Source organism: Vitis riparia, chromosome 7, assembly GCF_004353265.1.
Source record: "Vitis riparia cultivar Riparia Gloire de Montpellier isolate 1030 chromosome 7, EGFV_Vit.rip_1.0, whole genome shotgun sequence".
Taxonomy (NCBI): Eukaryota; Viridiplantae; Streptophyta; class Magnoliopsida; order Vitales; family Vitaceae; genus Vitis; species Vitis riparia.
The window spans coordinates 25,545,915-25,565,618 of NC_048437.1; the positions used below are offsets into that span (position 1 = coordinate 25,545,915).

A 19,704-nucleotide genomic window follows, 5' to 3' on the forward strand; every position below is an offset into this window, starting at 1 on the left:
ATCAATTGATTAATTGCACCACATGACCTTAGTATAACCTAGTAGTACAACAATTAATGTAAATCTTAATCCCCATTTGAAATACACTTGTATGGGCATGGGTTGAAATATCAAATTTTAGATTGACTTAGAATTAATTCCAATGAATTATAGCAATAAAACAAGAGGCATCAATAATTAATGACAACGCCTCCATTGAAAAATGTTGTGCCCAAGTGTATATAATATGATATAATTGGCACGTTACGCAATAGTCCAAACCTTGAATCTATCCCACTTTCTGAAGATTTCTAGCTACATACATTTTCCAATTCTATTAATTTATCACCAGGGACAAATTCAAAGATTCTTCGTACTAATTTTGAAGTACAAATTAGTAATTGGACACAGCTAGCCCACCTCATCACCACAAATAAAATATCTTTAACAAGCTTCACAATTCATCATATTCCAACTTGGCCCTCTATTTGCTTAATTACGTGTTGATTTTAATGGATTTTGATGTATGTATATTTAGCAAAATATTTCTAGAGTAAGATTATACTAAGTGCAAAAAAAATGTAATTTTGTTTTGAGAACTTAAAAGTTATATTTATTTTAAGTTTTTATTTAATCGGGCTTATTCAACCATGTGTTTTGAGTTTATTATGATGCAAAGACAAATATATTTACCCTAATTTATCTCTGTAAACAAAATTTTATATTTATGTGAAAGAAAAAAAGAACAAAATTTTAATTATTTTATTTTAAAATTTCATTAAACTACTAGTGGTAGTATATAAACCATTGTGGATACAAGAGAAATATAAACTTATAAATAAAATTATAAGCACTTTTAAATAAAAATAATCATACTTATATTATAATTTTTTTTATAATATCTTTAACAAATAAATCATTATTTTGGCATTGAATATATTTTTGAGTGTTTACATATTTTGTCATATGATTTTCTTAGGAGAAAAAATAACTTCAATAACTATATTGTTATTTATTGTATCATTTTTTAAAGGTTTTTTCTACTAATTTTACAAATTTTGATTGATTTTGTTAACTAAAGTTGGACACATACATGAGTAGAAAATTTAAAAAAAATGAAAGATTTCAACGTGGTTCAATGATCAATGTGATCCCTAAATTTATATAGTGTATTAACACCCAACAATCCAGTAATCAAAAGAAAAAACCAAAAGACTATAACGGTGAAACTTTTGAAAAAAAACCTTTCAATTACGGTTGCGCTCTTTAAAAGAAAAAAAAATCCAAGACATAAGAGAGTTAAATATATTATAGGAGCAAACTCGTCATTCATCATATAAAAAAAAAAAAAAAAGTTCTTTGCACCCCTTCAACTAGCAAGTTAATCAGACAACTCGATCCCTACAAGCTAAACGAAGAGCTTGACTTTCGGCACCCTAAATGAAACACAATAAAATTGATTCAAGTTTCACCGATGCATGTACGACAATTTCATCCTTGAATTCAACCTCCTTGTACCCTACTTAAAAAGAAGGAAGAAATTCCAAACACCTTGAAGAATAGTTTAACTTGAGGAAGGAATCCTTCCACAATGGCCGCTAGGCATCGTGAGTCTCCCTCTGTCACAAAAGAAATTCCAGAGAAAGCATATGATATTACGTGTGTCTTATGGCATAATTAACCGGGCGTTTATTATAAGCGTATGGGTAAATATAATTAATTGCCAGAAATTTTCATACATGGCGGTTATGGTATAGAAAATTCAGAGTTTAATAGGTCAAGGTGTGGAAAAGTTTGGTGATTCATAGCCCACTGGCCACTGAAAACTACAGGGATAAGGTCCCTTGGCCTGCTGTTATAATTATACAAAGGGGTGACCGGGAAGGATAAGGGGGTTGTCTCTTGCTATCACATGTAAAACGACAAGCCATGGGTCATATTCTCCCTCCCATAGGTATCCACAAGTCAATGCTATGTTAAATGAAGGATCCCTTTATTCTTCTTTCATTATCCATACTTTTGAAAAACTGGCCTCCCATCAGTAATCCAAGTATCCACTTGGGGTTAGAATCTAGTTTTAGTTTCTTCTTCTTCTACTAGAGTTTCGTCATACTTGGAAACCTCCCTTCTTCTCCATCTCTAAACCATATTTTTCTTGGATATTTTCCAACTTCTCCATCTCTAAACCCTATTTTTCTTGGATATTTTCCAACTTGGATTGAGAATAAAGACTTAGTTTATGATCCATAACAATCAAAGCTTTGTACTTTTGCAGTTGAGTTTGATACCATCTCAAAGATTATCCCCTTCGCAATATCATTTTATATATATGTAATGACGCTCTAGGGTTTGACTAATTATTTGTCGTTGTTGTTGATGGGTGGCGATGGTGACTGGGCATGCCGTTCAAGTCTTTGCGAAGGAGTTCTACAGTATGGAATTAATATCATATACACCCATCACTCTGATTTGAAAAACTAATACTTTAGGTGATCAAGGGAGGGAAGGAGAGGAGGGGGAGAGAGGGGAGAAAGGAAATCATTAAATAAAGGGTCGTGAGGAAGTCACATGCAACGTCAAAAAACAGAGAAAACAAATCAAGGAAAAGGAAGACAGTAAACTAAAGCGGCGCCCTAGCTGGCATTCAACACGGCCCTAGCCTCGTCACCCCTGCCCCCACGAACCCCACCTTCTCCTTTCAGTCTTTCAGACACAACGTCCTTGTTTGTATTTTAGCTTTAGCTTTGGCTTTTCCTCAAAGGTACAGTTGCATGAGTATTGGGTTCCTTCAATCTTGGGATTTGATAAGGAGGATTGTTTGAAACCTGGCCAAGGAAACTTCCCTGTGGTGGGATATAGTAGAAGTTTGTTTTATGAAGAGAGCTAAATATTATGATTTTTCATATGGAAAAGGTAATGTTATTTTTTATTTTTTATTAAATTATTTTAAATTATTACTAATTTTTCTAGATAAGATGACTTAAATATAGTTAAATTCTTTTATTAAATATTTGATTTTTTTATTTTTTATTTTTTTTAACAAGTTGATCCAAGCTATAGTGTTGTTTTATTTACGAGGCAGACGGGTATGAATTTCAAATATTTCCTCTAATATTTGTAATTGAAATTTTATATAAAATATTGTTATACACGTAAGAGAGAAATAATATAAAGAAAATATGGTGAAACAAATACTATTGAATTTACACCTTTTTAAAAAGATTTATTCGCCATATCGTATCTTTTGTTTTCTTGTGTTTGGTTTTTTTCTTCCTTTACCTTTATTTTCTTGACTTTTTTTTTTCCCTCAAATCAAACTTTGCAAGTGGCCGGGATGCAAGTGAAACACGAGGTATCCTAAACTAAGGTCTAATTAATTTCAATTTTGATGATAAGAAAATAAGAAATGAAATTAATATTTTATAATAAGTATATTGAGACAAAAAGATTTCCAAAATAATAAATCACATAGATAAATCAAATAAAAAAAACCAAGAAAAAAGATGAAGACCTTAAATAGAAGAGCTTTGAAAACACATTTGTTTAGGATTTTTTTGTAAGGTTATTGATGCACTAGGTTCATATTGCATTTACTTCTTGGATCAAAAATCATTTTTAAGTGCTAGATTGTTTTAAATTCTTTAATAATTGAATGATTTCATATTTTAAAATTAAAACCTTGAGCCAAATAATTTCTAAAATTGCTTAAAAATGTTTTAAGTTGCTATACATCAGTTGTTGAAGGTTTAAATTAAGGTTTTTAAGCATTTTACAATATAATTGATTTAGGGGGTTAAGAACCAATTGAATAAGTTGAACTCAAACAATCGAAGGGCATTTTATGCAACCTTAACTTCCAGTAGTTGGGGTGTAGTTGATCGATTGAAGCGGAACCTCGAGGATTGAGGTCTAATTGAAGACTAGTTGAATTGGTTGTTCAATTAATTGACGGCCTCATGAATCCCAATAGTAATTTGTTAGAGCATTAAATACTAATGACTAGTAAATTAGTTGAGTTGATTGGTCGATTGACCAACTCCAAACTATATTTAATGGCTAGCTTTATCTAAACTTGTATAAAAAGACTCCAAACTTTATTGTTTTAAAGAGTTTAACATTTGAAAATCTTTCTCGATTATATTTAAGGATCAGAGGAGTGTTTTTTAGTGCACTTAATTTCAAAACTCATATCCATTTAGTGCATCTCAATTCTAATCGATGTTGTACCTATTTGAACTTAAACTTGTACTAAGATTTTTTTAGTTTAATTATTAATCATTTTTTTTAACCTTTGTGAGGTGAGTTCCAAGTGTGAGATATCATTTAGGGGAAAATTTTAAATGTGACACATTACTTAATGTTTGTCAAATGTGAAGTATCACTTAGGAAGTTAAAAAATGAGACATCTCGTGAGAAAATTTGGTGTGCTCATTAGAGTAAAAAAAAAATTCCAATTGTAAAATGAATGTAAGTTGGGTTGCATCAAGCCATTATAAAATCAAGTGTTTGCAATTTCTTTTCCTTGGTCTTTTTATTATATATGCAATTGATTTTCATTATATTTATTATACATTTGCACATAATTATCTCTTATATTCATATAATCTAAATTTGTAAAAAGAGACTATTACCCCATTTATACCTTTCTCTCCACTTTTAAGGTAATCATCTTGGGTTGATCTAGTTAAACAAGTACTTTTTACTTTTGAGGTGACATCGAAAGGCTTCTTCTATTGATAATAGATTATGCTAAAGGACATAAGCATCAACCACATGGTAAATATCTTTTTTAATTCTCTTATTGATTTTTGGGAGAGCAGATTAAAAAAATATATAATAAATTTTGGTAACACATTTGTATAAGCCATAAAATTCTCCTCATGATGATAGAAATGGAAATCAGACATGAAATAAATATTTCTATTGGATAAAGTTTTCTATTCTTTTATCATATTTTTTGTTTTTCATTCAATTATTTATAAAATTGGAGTCATATAAAGAGAAAAATGATATTAATTACTTCGTATCACATATGTCATCCCTATTCATACCTAACTTTATTATATTTTCCATAATGTAGAACCCTTGTAGATGAGTCGGGGTTAGTCAATTTTTGCTAATTAAGTTGGTGTCTTTCCACCAAATTGATAGTTAATCCATTGAATAAATAATTAATTTGTCAAGTTTATCAAACTCATACCACACTACATCCTCTCACCTTAGCTCGAAAGAAGATCGTAAGGAACTCTACTTCTTGATCTTGGCATTTGGTGAAGACTCTAATTGGTGTCATTGACAATCTTCTTCGAGTCGTCTTGCTATCAATTCTCCTACATCACTCTTATCAACAAAATTATATTTAAATACATAATTTTCTACTAAATTCTATATTAAATTAAATTTAGTTTATTTATTTGCTTCTTATAATTTTTTTTGTAAGAATTTTTTTTGTTTTTTTAAATATCTCTTATCAATTTTTTTTTATATACAATTTTTATTAGAATGATAGCAATTATAATAACAAATAAATAAAAGAGAAAAAAAAACAAAAATTAAACTTCAAAACTCGCTATCATAGTTTTTTATAATGAATAAAGAATTCAAAATTTTATTAATTTTAAAATAATTATATTATATTATATATTTTTCAATAACATAACGTTCACGTTCCCTCATCTAACAAGATTTAAATGGGGAAAGTGACAAGGAAATACTTTTCCTTTTCCTTTTCCTTTTCCTTTTCCTTGGGTTTAGGTTCATTTGTCTCTTTCCATGGGCAATAAGGATCTTTGGCCTTTTCCTAAAATATCAGGCTCCGGTGGGACCAATGTGAGCATGCCACCTTTTCTTTAGAATTTTGAAAACCAAGCGACCCCCTTTCTACATGGTGGGATGGGAATGATATCTAGGATTGGCTTCACCCTATTGGTTATCAATTTTTATTTTTTAATTATTTTTTTTCCCAATCTTATGACTTCAACTCAATGCCTTTTCTTCCCTTACAATTTTTGGTTTCTTTTTCTTGTGTGAAAAAAAGAAAAGGGATGGGGATGAGTCTACCTACCCCCAACCCTACTTTTTGTGGCCTCAAATTTAATTTCATGTAATTTGACTAAAATTTCAAGGACATTGACAACTTCACAATGGGTTTCTTGGCAATTTTCTCCACCAAGAGTCAAGACATTGCCCCCATTTTCACACACATCTCTAACCCTTGATCTCATCATTGGTGGGTTTCTTTCATTTAAGCTCATTATCCATTGACTCAAGCAATAAAATGAATGGATTGAAATAGGTTTAAGTCTTCAACCATATCAATAGGGAAGAAAAATATTTTTCTTTTACCAAAATTATCGGTTACCTAATAATCCATGCAAGGTCATGTATGAAAAGCTTGGCTTGTGTATATTTTCTTCTAAGAGAAAATATATTTTATTGACAAATCTTTATTTATTTTTTAAATATATTTCTATTTTTTGAAAAAGAAAAGTGAGATAGTTTCCTATTTTTGGGTTTAATTGGGAGTTAAAATCATAATTTTTAAGGGTAATATTGATATTGCAAAACTTTTATTAAATATAAAATAATTTTTTATACCAATCAAAATAGAGTTTTTATAAAAAGAAAAACCAATTACGAGTCTATTTGATAATTATTTTTTAGAACAATTTTTTAAAAAAAATGACAAAAAAATGTTTGATAATAAAAAATTAACACAGTATTTAAAAAAAAATATTTTTTAGTTATTTTTTTATAACATTTTTTATTTGTTTTCTAATGATTGTAGATATTGAACTTAAAAATATTAAAAATAGGTTTAAAAACGTTTAAATTTTCAAACAGACTTTTATTTTATAAAATATTAGCAAAACGGTTTTCAAAAACCATTTTCAAAAACCGGTTTTTAGAATTGTTTTAAAAAATAGTTATCGAACAAGTCCAATATCGTAAGATTTTTTTAAATAAAATTAGTTAAATAAATATAAAAACACTTATTAAATTTGAAAAAAAAGTTTCAAATTTCTTAGAAATCAACCCAAATAAGACGCAAAATCCATACAAAACTGTTATGGTACCATACAAAGAAAAAAAAAATCAAATAAACGAAACAAGGAGCATCATACAAACAAAATACAACAAGAGGTAGAGACAGGATGACTGGTATGGGAAGAATCCAATACCAAGCCAAGTTGATATCCAAAAGCAATAAGCCAAGTTAGGGGTTTGTTGGGTGGAAAAGGAGAGGGCATTCTTATGCTTAAAGCCAGCAGGGAACGGGTCCGGGTTGAGAAAAGGTGCACTCAACGGTGTTTGAAAGGACATGCTTAATTGGCTTAATTGGAAAAGGACCACAAATTGCTTTTGAACTCTCACGTTACTCCCTCTCTCAAGTGGGCCTTTTCCTCATTTCTCAAGCCTTGCCCCACTTTTCATTTATTTCTTCTCCTAATACAGGGTCATCCCCACTGCAATGTGCCAATGCCTCTCTCTCTCTCTCTCTCTCTCTCTCTCTCTCTCTCTCTCTCTTCTTTCTCTCTCTGGGCTTTGCCATGGTCCTGCAGGCCCATTGGGTCTATCCCCATAACTTATCAGTCCTTTGAGGGTATTCTCTGTCTAGGTTGGGCCAAGTTGACTAGGAAGAATGCCACCAATGCAAAGTCAGCATTAAGCCGATGCCACTACTTCCTTTGTTTTCTTCTTTGGTGGTGGATGGTGGGGGAAAGGGGAATTGTTGAGACTGGTCCAAAGGCACTCAATTTTGTTCCAATATGAGACCTGTAGAATAGTTTCTAGATGGTATCAACAATGCTACAAGTCATATCGGATAGATAAGAAGTTCTCTGTCACGATATATATATATGTGAAGCTTCTCTTAACTGGACAAACCTGTTTTAAATGAAACTAGATCAGACAATATGTATATGAGATAAAACAAGTCACATCCTCGTCCTAGTGTAGGGCTCGTCTATCTAGCAACCCCACATGAAATGCCTAGGCCATAATAGACCATATCTACAAGGGAGAGAGTGGATCTTTACAATATACATCAATTCCTCGTTCATTGGCTTTGGCTTATTTGACACTTACGGGGAATGAACCTCCTTAGAATGTCCGTGAAAACAACCAGCACAAACACTTATGTAATACTTCCCCATCTTCTTTTTTCCTCCAAAGCAGGAATTTCACTGAGATTGGTGTCGTGTAGCAACCTTATATCAACAATAGCAACAACTGATACACGAAATAATGAAGGGAAACATCAATGTGAATCCACCAGGAGGCTGAAATTTAAAGCCCCAGCACTGCTTTACAACCACTTTCCTCCTACTATTGTGACTCAACATAGAGTCACCATTAATTTTCTTTATTGAGGAAGATGGTATCATGGTCCTTCCTTCATCGTCCAAGTCCTATCATAATTATTATCACAATCGGAAGACTAGTATTACTTCTGCAACTGAGGCCTTTACTACCCACATTGGAGTCAAAGCACTGAAAGCAACCATAACTCAATTGCTATGTAGTGCTTACACACATGGCTGGCACTATGACTTAACCGAGGGTCAATTCTTTTGAGATGCATTGTATTGAGTCCTAGGCCTGTCCTCCATGCTGCTAGTGCTCACCACCAACCCAATTCTAGGCACTACAAGCTTTCCTTTCTGAGCTATAAAACTGATGATGACGCTGGAAAAGGAATTGTTTAGAACTCCTCTTGGTCGATTAACACAAATTGTTCAAGTGTTTTGACCCACATAATATGCTGATATTGAAGAGTTCAAAGTCAAGCCAGGTGTGATAGCTAGCTGTTTTTGGCAACAATTTCAAGTTAACAGGCTGCCGCTTTGCCGGCCATTTTTTAAACTTTCCCGGAAAGCCTCCGAAGGAAAGGACGTGGACTATACTGAGCCTTGTCGCAGTATGGAATGAAAATATGATTGAATAAAGGAGATGGAAGAAGACAGTTTAGCCGTCTCCTTCCCCTGCAAAGAAGAAACTAATATAAAAAGATAACCAATATTGTGTTTTAATTATGTTAGCAGGCCAAGACTATATCATACGTATGTATGTGTGGTGTCGACATTCCCATTTCCACAGTGGCTGTATAGGAGTCTTCCAATCAAAGGAGGAGGCCAATTCAACTGCCAATGCCGTATCAGTGGACTGGTCAAAGATGGAGTTTTATCTGAGTTTCACAAGTCAAAAATCTTGCCTCTGACTTTGTAAGCCAGATTGCATCTCTCAGAGGTTCTCTTCTTATATTTAAATGGAGTTCCTTGGCTTCCATTACCAAGCAAATTGAGTAACAGTTCTGCAATGGCTCCCTCTTCTCTTGTCTTTCTCTCCTTCATGCTCTGCTCTGGTCTCCTTTCTGAAGCTCGGGGACTCCCCATCTCTTCTCTTGTTACTAAGGAACTCTTTGATGGCATCTTCATACACAAGGACGACAATGCATGCCCTGCTAAGGACTTCTACACTTATGACTCATTCATTCAAGCAACAAGATGCTTCCCTACATTTGGTAATACAGGAGGTTTAGCTACCCGTAAGCGTGAAATTGCAGCTTTTCTTGCTCAAATTTCCCATGAAACTACAGGAGGATGGGCTACTGCACCTGATGGACCCTATGCTTGGGGTCTGTGCTTTAAAGAGGAAGTTAGTCCACAGAGTGACTACTGCGACTCTACCAACACTGAATGGCCTTGCTACCCAGGCAAATCTTACAAAGGAAGAGGCCCTATTCAATTATCTTGGTAATGTTACTGTTACATTACTAGTTATGAAAGTTTGTTGTGATCAAAGATTGATTTTCCTACTAACATATATATAATCATGGCAGGAATTACAACTATGGGCCAGCTGGGAAGGCCTTGGGGTTTGATGGCCTGAGAAACCCAGAGATAGTGTCTAACAACTCCATGACAGCATTCAGAACAGCTCTTTGGTTTTGGATGACTGAACAGAAGCCAAAGCCCTCTTGTCACAATGTGATGGTTGGGCGATATGTGCCCACAGCAGAAGATGTTGCAGCCAATAGGACAGCAGGTTTTGGGTTGACAACTAACATTATAAATGGCGGACTTGAGTGTGGAATCCCTAACGATGGACGGGTGAATGACCGGATCGGCTATTTCCAGAGATATGGAGCACTGTTTAAAGTTGGCACTGGGCCTAACTTGGATTGTGCATATCAAAAATCCTTCTGATCATAGCCTCTCCTTTTGTTTAACCATGGCTAATACCCCCAGAACTTCAACTCCATTGTATTGAGGCCTAGCCTTGACTTTGCCCCGGAGATTTAATTTGGGAGTGAAAATATTGGATGATAATAAGAACATTGAAGAGAATTGAATGTAAGAACTACTTGTAATGAAAGCTCCTTTTTCACATACAAATGAAACAAGGGAAAAATAAAACTATATATACTCATTTGGTGTGTATGCATGTACATCTATAACTCAGTAACAAATTCATATACTGTGAGTTTGATTTCCACCCCACAAGACAAAATGTGGAGAGATCGGAAAAGACAACTATCAAGGATGTACTGGGATTGGGCTCTTTAGTATTTGTCTACCCTAGTGATCTTCAATCTCTTTACAGTGGTCAAGAACAGCCTGCACAAAAAACAGAAGTTGGGCAACTTTAATCCATTAAAAAGAGTAGACAAGAAGTGGATGGGGGTTAAAGTGAAACTCACTCCCAAGGAACATCCCCAACCATCATCCAGTCTCCTTCCTTGTCTTCATATGTTAGCACATGGCATTTCTCAGAATGCAGAACTCCATCCACCTCAGCCCCTGCTTGAAATGAATCATTGATGATTTCTTATTGACTAGAACACTTCAACAGAAATATGTGGGACTTACAGAGAATGGTGGTGCTGAACATATCGTCAAGAGTCCTTATCAAGGCATGGTAACCGTCGTGCGCAAATAGATCGAGCTTTCGTCCAATTGGAATGCCTTCCATGTATACCTTCACAAAGAAGGTGGCATCATTGCACTTGTTTCCTTCTCCTGCCAGGGCCTTCCTGAGGAGAGTCTTTATGGGTGGCCAATCTGATTGTTGCTCCCTAACATGCATTAATATTCATGAATTAAGCATCAATTGAACATAAAAAACTGGAAATTAAGAGATAAAATGGGCACTGCTGTATGGGTTAATGCTGTTGTTACCTTGGAGTGGAAGGGCAGTAATGGTGATCAGAGGTTGAAATGCTGAGCCCAAGGCTAAGATCTGTGCTGAGGTCTCTCTTGAGCCGGGGGAAAGAAGATGCAGATGAAACAGTTGGATGGCTGCTGCTGTCAATAGATGATGATGAAGAGTTTGTAGCTCTACCCATTGTGAATAAAGACACCCAAAACATACACCTTGAGTCTTGGGCTTAAATAGAGAGAGAACCTTGGAGATAGAGAGGTGTCAACTTCGTGGGAAGGGACTAAGGAGGCATAGAGAATGAAGTTTAGGGGGGAGGGACGGGCTAGGGAGGCATATGAACTTGACCAAGAAAATCTTCAGCCTCAAATGTTGTCAGGGTAGCCGACACATACACATGTCAAGTAGGACATGACTTGATTTTACCACCTTAGCTTGCAAGTTAAATACTAGAATGTTGGCTTTTATCATCATGTCCCATATTTTTTTTAACTTAAATGTGATTCATATGCAAAATTTAAGAGTCTTGCCGCTAGTACTTACAGCTTCCCACATGGGTTTATAAGTAATAAGGGTCATTCTAGACATAAACTTTGGGAAACCATCTCAATAGCAAACTACAAATCAACCCTTGACAAACATTAAGACTTCTTTTGCTTTCTTCCTTTTTGACTTGGGCAATGCAAATTACTGATCAAGGTTTTAATAGTTCTCCCAAAAACACAATTTTAACAAAAGTTTTTCTCTTCTCATCCATTTGAGGGTATCTTCCAAAGTATACATATCTTTAGACAACAAATTTAAAGTGCACAAGTGAGAGCAGTGGGAACCATATGGACCAACACGTTACAACCCATATAGGGTAAGGCTTACTGAACAATCTAACCTCTCCTTCCCTTTATTTTGAACCACGCCCTTCCCTTTTTCTCTCTCACATGAAGATTCAAAGCATACCATTTCTCACTCTTTAAATTTTCTTGAAAAGAAGTGCCCAAATTACAACATGCATTTTAATAGATTCCATCCCTCCATATTAGCCAAGAGAGCTAGCTATGCCTCCTAGCTAATGGAATTGTTGCTAGCCATAGCCGACCAACATCCGGATTACCCTGACACTTTGGTTCATTAGTTTTATAGTTGTGTCAAGCTTTTCCATATAAGAATCTACTTGGTAATGCAGTAGTAATTATATACAATCTGTGATGCATGTATATGGAAGAGAAGTGCCACTTCCTTTGCACATCTCCCTCTGACCTGAAACAAAAAAATATAAAACACCAGGGCTTGAAATAATTTGTCTTGGCAGCCTCCCATTGCTGCCTGAACAAAGGCCTTGATACTTGAGAGTTCTTTTTTCACAGTAAAAGTTCATATTATATCTAACACACCCTCAAATCAATGTTCAATGTATGAGTACATCGTGTTGCGGAAAGGACCGTGGGGCATACACATTATTTAGGTGTTGATACTCGTGAGATCAAACCAGCATATCAATGTTCTTTTATGCAGAGTAATATTATATTGTCAATAGTAAATGGCTTAAAACCATAGGAGATGATGCTTCTACATACAAGAAAGACACATGGGGGGGGGGGCTTTTGAATACCCCCAATGAGAATGGATGGGTTCCTTTTGTTTCACCTAGAATTTGAAATGAGTGTCTTTAAGAAATATACCCCTTTCATTCATGATTAGTGAAAGAGTTCATTCCAAACTAGTCTCAACAAGGGTATGAACTTTGAAGTGTTTGTAGTGATTACTAATAGGAAAAGAGAGGAACAAAAATTCTACTCTTAGGGGACATGCAATCAACTCTATGTGTGGAGACTAGAGGCAAAGGGTAAGAATCAAAGTTGATGATTTTTTCCCTATTCTTCATCAATTCAAAATCTCTCTCCACACGTGAAAATTTTTCACGTTTTTATTGCATCTCCCTCCTAGTACACAAGATTTTTTCTTTTCTTTTCTTTTCTTTTTTCAATGCAATAATGGAATTTGAGATTTCATGAGTTTAAGCCTAGGAGCTATTGCAGCGGAGGGATGAGCTTGAGGTTTCTTTTACAAGAAGGGGAACAAGGAGGCTTGCTTGCACCTAAAGAAACGCCAAAGGTGAGCAAAGAAAGAATTGGAACAAACGTGGAGGAACAAAGCTAAAGTAGTTGTTCCCTGCCCTCCCTACCATTGGGTTGCTTCAATGGGCCATCATCTTTCCCTTGCTCCAATGACTTTTGTGCCTCGTCTCCAAAACACACTTCCCTTTTTTTTTCTTCTTTTTTTCTTTTGCCCCACAACCATTCTTCTTCAATGCCCCCAAATATAACAGCATTGTCTTAGAATGCCAAATGATCTTTTCCCCAGCTGTGTGCTTGTATCAATCTCATCATCTTGTCTAATCTCTTGCGATTTTGCTTTTCCCTCTGGTCAAACTTTGGGGTTGCTTTTGATTTCCCCATGTAACCCTGTTCCACCTGGTGTTTCTAGAATGTGGGGGCATGATCCTATTTCCATGCTAGTTTCATGGGGCCTTTCTCTCTTGTAATTCCCTTTACTGTACACAAATGGAGGCTCTGTGCCATAATTTTGATTAAAAAGGGCCAACCATGAACAGGATCACTTTGATATTTCTTCCCCTATGCCCATGTATAGAAGGAAGAACAAAGCCATAGAGCCAGGCCCACAAAGATGGTTCAAATTGCTGTCTATTTTTTTTATGTTGTCAAATCTCAAATGCATTTTTTTGCTTTAACAATGAGAACAAACCCATTAAATGGAGGATTCTGTCTCTCCAAAAGCATGCCATTCCCCACAATTAAAAGGGGGAGGCTCTGTTTTTAACTTTTGACCCTTTCTTTATGGTAACAGTGGGTGCAGAGCATGTAAGGGTAAGGGCTTTAACGCCCGTTGAAAGTCAAAAGAGGATTTGGAACCAGATTTGTAATATCTATATAATTAAAAAAAACCCCCCTTAGCAGTGAATGGTAACCCAGTTGTCAGAACACACGCATTATGCGGCAGCTTGAAGAAACAGGAGACTCCATAATCATAATGACCATTTGTTCCAACAGAGAAACAGAAGGGGGATCAGGGAAGTGGTGCACTATACCTTTTAATCGATTTTTGTTATTTTTGGGTTCTCTCTTCTTTTTCTCCCCTTTGAATCATAAGCAACTGTTTTCCTTCTTTCTTTGAGGAAACCAAGTAAGATTACACATTAGCAGTCCAAAACAAAGCCTAATTACATTTGATTCTTACTGAAAGAACCAAGCCCCTCCTGAGATAGGATATCAAATTTTGACGCGAGATCTATTACATTATGTATATTTACTCCTTAGTAAAAGTTACTCTTGGTTTAGAGCATGCATATTGCCAACACCATAACACCCTCCATCTCACATTGATCAAGCATGACAAAAAAATAGATAATAAATAAAAGCTCATTTTTCAGGAATTTTAGACCAAGCTTCTGAAAAACTTTGATTTTCTCAGTAATTAGGAATCATTAGTGAAATAACTCTTAGGAACAAAATAAAGTACTCAAAACTTTGAGACCCTCCAGGAAAAACTCCTTATCAGTGCATTCTACCAGATGCAGCAGCTCTTATTATCGCTAGAGTAAATCCAAAATGCGACTATTTGTACACATTCTGCGATAGGAAATCAGCTACCTCAGCTGCAACTTCGTATGCACCCTCCACGCATCGTCCCAAGGCTACACCAGATACATAGTTGCCCCCAAGGAACATGCCCTGGAACCCGCCATCCCTGAGAGCAGATTTGGCAGCATCAAGGAGATCAAGATGACCAATCAAAAACTGTGGAATGGCCTGCGGCCATACTCTCACACCCAAAACAAGTGGATCCTTTGCATTAGGATTAATGAGCATCTTCCTCAAATCTCTGTCTACTGCTTCCACAAGTTCACTCTGTGTCTGTGGTTAAAAGAAATTGAGGTATTAGATACAATCCAAAACAAAAAACCACGGAGAATATACAGCTTGCATAAAAATCCACCCAACCCTGTCACCACAAAAAAGAACTGCAGTAATTACACGGCACAACATGAGATAGAGAAGAGGTTGCCTTAACAAAAGACAAACCAATTTACAAAGTCAATAAACAAACTTCAAAAAATACCCAACAATTTATATAATTATCCAGCAGTAAGCACATGCAAGTAACAGTTATCAATTAACCACTAAACAGATGGAATACACAGCATAACAAATCAAATTTCATAAATGCTTACGCTGGAATTTGAAATTGGCCACCAAGAATCTTAACCCATCTAGTATCTAAGGATTCATATGGACACTTGAAAATCAGAGAAAAAGAAAAAATAAAAATAATAGCAATTAAAATCTTCCCTAATTTGATCAACAATAGAAATTCAAATCTTATTTTGACAGCTACCTAACCTTGGACAAAATTCCAGGATTGGTAGCCCCTCCAATGTAGTTCAAGAGCAAAATCCTTCCAGGTGGTGCTCGGTTAGGAAAAAGTGATGAGCTGTATATAGTTCCTGCAGAACACAAAAAGAACCAGCAAGGTGAATTTGGCAGGAATTTCTAATGCACCCTCATTTAAATATCATTTTCTTGAATCCAAAATTGAGGAAAGCAGTATCAAGAATGAGTAAAAACCTTTTTGAAAATATTGCAAACTAAATCAGATTTACCTAAGGTTTCCACCCCTTGGCTACGTGGATGTAACTGGCCAAATCCCTTAAGTTCACCTTCTATCAAGCATTCTGTCCGAATTGCTTCCTTTGGATATGAAATGGACACTGCCGCAACTGGGGGGTAGTAAAACTTTGATAGTGCATCTGCAGCAACAGCCTGCAAAGAAGTGGATCAATTTTGGAAATGTCTACATATTTGTAGAGCTTCTTGCTGCTTCCTCCCATTTTTTGTGCATTAATTGAATATGGATAATGAAAAAACTGAAACAGTTACATCATTCTACAATGTACATAAAATTCCAGCATTTAAAGTGAATCAAACCCATCCAATTCCCTAGCGAGTAGCATGTACTGGTAGAACCGTCAAATTTCTTTGCCAGAAAAAGAAATGTGATTTAAGAAAAAGAGAAAGAAAAAAAGAACCATGAGCAGCGGGCAATACAGCCCCAACAAACTACATGACAACAGCATGGTGCTTGCCAATCACGTTCTCCATAAATGCATTAAAAGAACGTATGGAAAAGGAGGAAATGGAGAAAATAAGAACTAAGCTATATAGACTGCCAAAGAACTTCCAAGGCTGAGACTATATGAGAAAGAACATCCCTAGAAATTATACTGTTAATGTTAAAAAATAAAGGGAATATTCAACAAAAAGTTATTAAAAAAAAATGCATAATGTGACAAGCATATAATAATCCTAAAAATACCAGATTGTTACAAAAGTACTTAATAAGTTTAACCAAAGATATAGATTTTATTCACAATCAAGTTAGAAACTTCAACTAATGAAGCCAAGCAGAAGGAGGATACATCTACATCTATCTTAACCAGGTTCAAGAATGAAACATACAGAAAGAGGATGCAACAGACTACTTGCAACGCGGGATGGAACAGTCATCACAACACTTCTACTCTGCAGAGAAACTAATCCTTCTGGTGTTTCATAAGTCAGACTATACCCTCCATCATCCAATCTAATGATGCTTGAAAGTTTCCAAGATAATTTTACTTTGCCACCCAACCTGGAAGGTGAATACAACTCAATTAAGATTGTCAAACAGTCAAAGGATGTTAAATGTACCAAAAAGCATAGATAACCAATATAGAGATGATACTTCTATAATTACCAGCAACTGGAGTTAAACATTCAACTTAGATATTTGTTTTTCTCAACTTGGATCTTCAGTGAGAAAGGGTACCTTTTAGAAATTGCTTCTGGCAACATAATAAGCCCCTTCTTAAAAGATCCAACCGTTTGCCCCTTTGGCTTTGGCAAACGCCTGCATGAAAAATTCAGGGCATTGAACATATTTTCATGGAAGAATCATAAAACAAGCCTATGTGCATGTATATTACGGGTCTCGCGGAGGCTTGGGAGTATTATTTTTCTCCTGGATTGCTTTGAAGGTGCCACCAATTATACTACCACCCTTCTGCTCAAGCTTCCAAACTTTTCCAAATGCTGCTTTCATGCTCAGTTTTGAAGGATCTCCCGCATAAACACCTGCATACAAAAAACATTCCCAATGAAATCGGCCTGAGCAACAACCATCTAAAATGACAAGAGTCAGTGAATTCTGTGAACTTCATAAAACTTTTGACAGTAGAATATGGAGTCTGATCAAGCTGTTAATCATTCTTCATGCAAATTGAGGGTAAAATATGGATAATTAAAATATAAAACACGAGCAAAATGTGAAGTCAGTAAACTAAAGAAATACTGCACAATGGCTGCAGTGAATCGGATTGCCTAATCCAGTTCAAACAAAAATTAGATCACATCCTAAGAAATATGCAACCATGTGATCATGAGTTAAATGTTTAATGACAAGTAATTCAGAGGCTACTGAGGCTACTGGGGCCTACAAAACTTTGAGAACACCAAGCAATATGATAAATTAGCAGGTATATAAGTATAACTTTATAATTCCCAGTAGAATGCAGCATGATACGTGATAGGCTAAGAACATCAAAAACTGATTAGCACCTGAACAAAATGGCTCTATCAGGCGTTCAAAAACCTCATCACCAAGATTACGACGTACAAACTCTTCAACAGATTCCTCATGATCCTGTCACCTTCGTCAAAACATAAGTTTGAGAAATTCAATGGAAGAATGCATATATGCAATTCATGTGAATATATTTCCATGATATACTTCAACAAACTCGTAGAATATAGTTAAGAACACGCACTGGTGGAGGAGGTCGAATGCCAAGGGCACCAAACCCAGCCCTGAGTTTTCCAGGAAAACTCATCAAGTCAAAGAAGGGCAGGTCGGTTGGCTTGGAGGGAACCGGCCTCAATTTACCATTCCACAATACAAATCTAGGTGCATTAGGATCCCCCAAAACAAGATCATCCTTCAAACCACTATCCACCTGCAAGAAAACAAGAATACAACATTTACCTACAACATAGAACAATGTTTCAGGGAAATAAATTATCAACAACGCTAGCTCAAAAATCGACAAAAAACAGAAAAGGAAAAAATATTTAACCATACAACAACAACAACAACCCCAAATTGAAAAACGCCAGGGTGATGTCAGAGCATGTATTTAGCCTCAATTGTGACAAAATTGCATATACTAAACAGAAGAAAATCAGTTTTAGGCTCATGTTACTGCAGATTTTGGTGGGCATTGCAAGCAGAAATGGTGGGAATATAAGAAGGAATATGATCCTATCAACGGAGATAATAAGTGGGTCAGTGCAACCCAGATGAGGCTCAAAACTTACGGCCATGGTGAGCATGGAATCGGAAGGCTGGAAGCTGTTGGGGCCTTCCTCCCAGAGATAGCCGTCCCCCTCCATGGTGGTTATATTGCCCCCAACGCGATCTCTCGCCTCTGTCACAATCACATTGCTGCCCACATCGCTGTGCTTGGTGGCGAGAGCTTGAGCGATGCAGAGGCCGCTGATTCCCGCCCCGACGATGACGCAGTCCACCGGCGAGTAATTATTTCCGTCGCCGACCTTGGAGGAAGAAATTGTAGACTCCCCGGCGACGGCACATCGGACTCTCCATGGACCAGTGCAATTGTTCTTAGACGGTCTACAGAAAAATGGAGAGCTGATGGAGGTGGAGCGGCGGAGATTTACGGGAGAAAGAAGGCGAAGAGTGGGAGGGTCAGCGAGGGTGAGGGTGGGCATGGTGGGGGAGAGAGATGGTGCGACAAGCAAGCAAGGGAAGCCCTCGTTATCTTTTAACAGAAAGATTTGGATGTGGCTGCTCTCACATTCCCAGTGGCCAATAGGCAAAACCCATCTGACGCTGCCCCAGCCCCACCATCACATCCCTTTTTCTTCCCGGAGGAAGAAACGGAGAAGATCAACGGTGTCGTTTTGACCGCCCACTAAAAGTCTTGAATTTTATTTGTTTTTACGTTAGTTTATCTAATACTTTTTTTTTTTTAGAATTAAAGTCTTAGTTTAATCTCGTTATTGCAAGCTTATTTTCATCATTTTTCCACTAAAATTTGTCATTTATAATTAAAATTAGAAAACTAGATTTTGATTCACTTAGAATTATATTTTTATAAGTATTTTTTATTAAATTTAAATATTAAAATAAAGAAATAAAAAATAATATAAATGAAGAAATTTATTTATATGTTTATCATATTCAAGATCGGAGAAGGGATGCCAAAGCACGATGAAGGGATGCTCAAGCAAATTGCTTAAGTTTTTTTATTGAACCTAGGACACATAAGCAAACTTGTAGAATCATAACAGCAAAATAAAGAAGATGTGCAATCATCATATTGGATAGAGAGACTAATGTGCGAATTGAAGAAAGATATGCGTAGTTCAATTCATATTTCTAGTCATGTATCTAATTTATCAAATCCTATTTTTTGTCTTACTAAATCTAAAAACT

The 19,704-nt window shown here is 35.8% G+C and overlaps 3 protein-coding genes across 3 annotated transcripts; 1 reads left to right on the top strand and 2 right to left on the bottom strand.

Moving 5' to 3' along the window:
- The first annotated feature begins 9,215 nt into the window (after nt 1-9,215).
- On the top strand, nt 9,216-10,370 carry LOC117917616 (chitinase 10). Its single transcript, XM_034833942.1, has 2 exons — nt 9,216-9,734; nt 9,821-10,370. The coding sequence occupies exons 1-2, from the start codon at nt 9,298-9,300 to the stop codon at nt 10,185-10,187; spliced, it is 804 nt and encodes a 267-aa protein (XP_034689833.1). The 5' UTR covers nt 9,216-9,297; the 3' UTR covers nt 10,188-10,370.
- Nucleotides 10,371-10,376: 6 nt separating this feature from the next.
- LOC117917617 (auxin-responsive protein IAA4-like) lies at nt 10,377-11,527 on the bottom strand. The gene is made up of 4 exons (XM_034833943.1): nt 11,160-11,527; nt 10,851-11,056; nt 10,682-10,781; nt 10,377-10,598 (listed from the first exon to the last, which is right to left on the bottom strand). The coding sequence occupies exons 1-4, from the start codon at nt 11,348-11,350 to the stop codon at nt 10,544-10,546; spliced, it is 552 nt and encodes a 183-aa protein (XP_034689834.1). The 5' UTR covers nt 11,351-11,527; the 3' UTR covers nt 10,377-10,543.
- A 3,017-nt stretch (nt 11,528-14,544) lies between these two features.
- LOC117919088 (protoporphyrinogen oxidase 1, chloroplastic) lies at nt 14,545-19,040 on the bottom strand. The gene is made up of 9 exons (XM_034836139.1): nt 18,564-19,040; nt 18,017-18,202; nt 17,808-17,892; nt 17,177-17,324; nt 17,020-17,100; nt 16,671-16,842; nt 15,815-15,974; nt 15,555-15,658; nt 14,545-15,068 (listed from the first exon to the last, which is right to left on the bottom strand). Exons 1-9 carry the CDS (start codon nt 18,975-18,977, stop codon nt 14,769-14,771), a joined length of 1,650 nt encoding a protein of 549 aa, XP_034692030.1. The 5' UTR covers nt 18,978-19,040; the 3' UTR covers nt 14,545-14,768.
- Between the last annotated feature and the right edge of the window lie 664 nt (nt 19,041-19,704).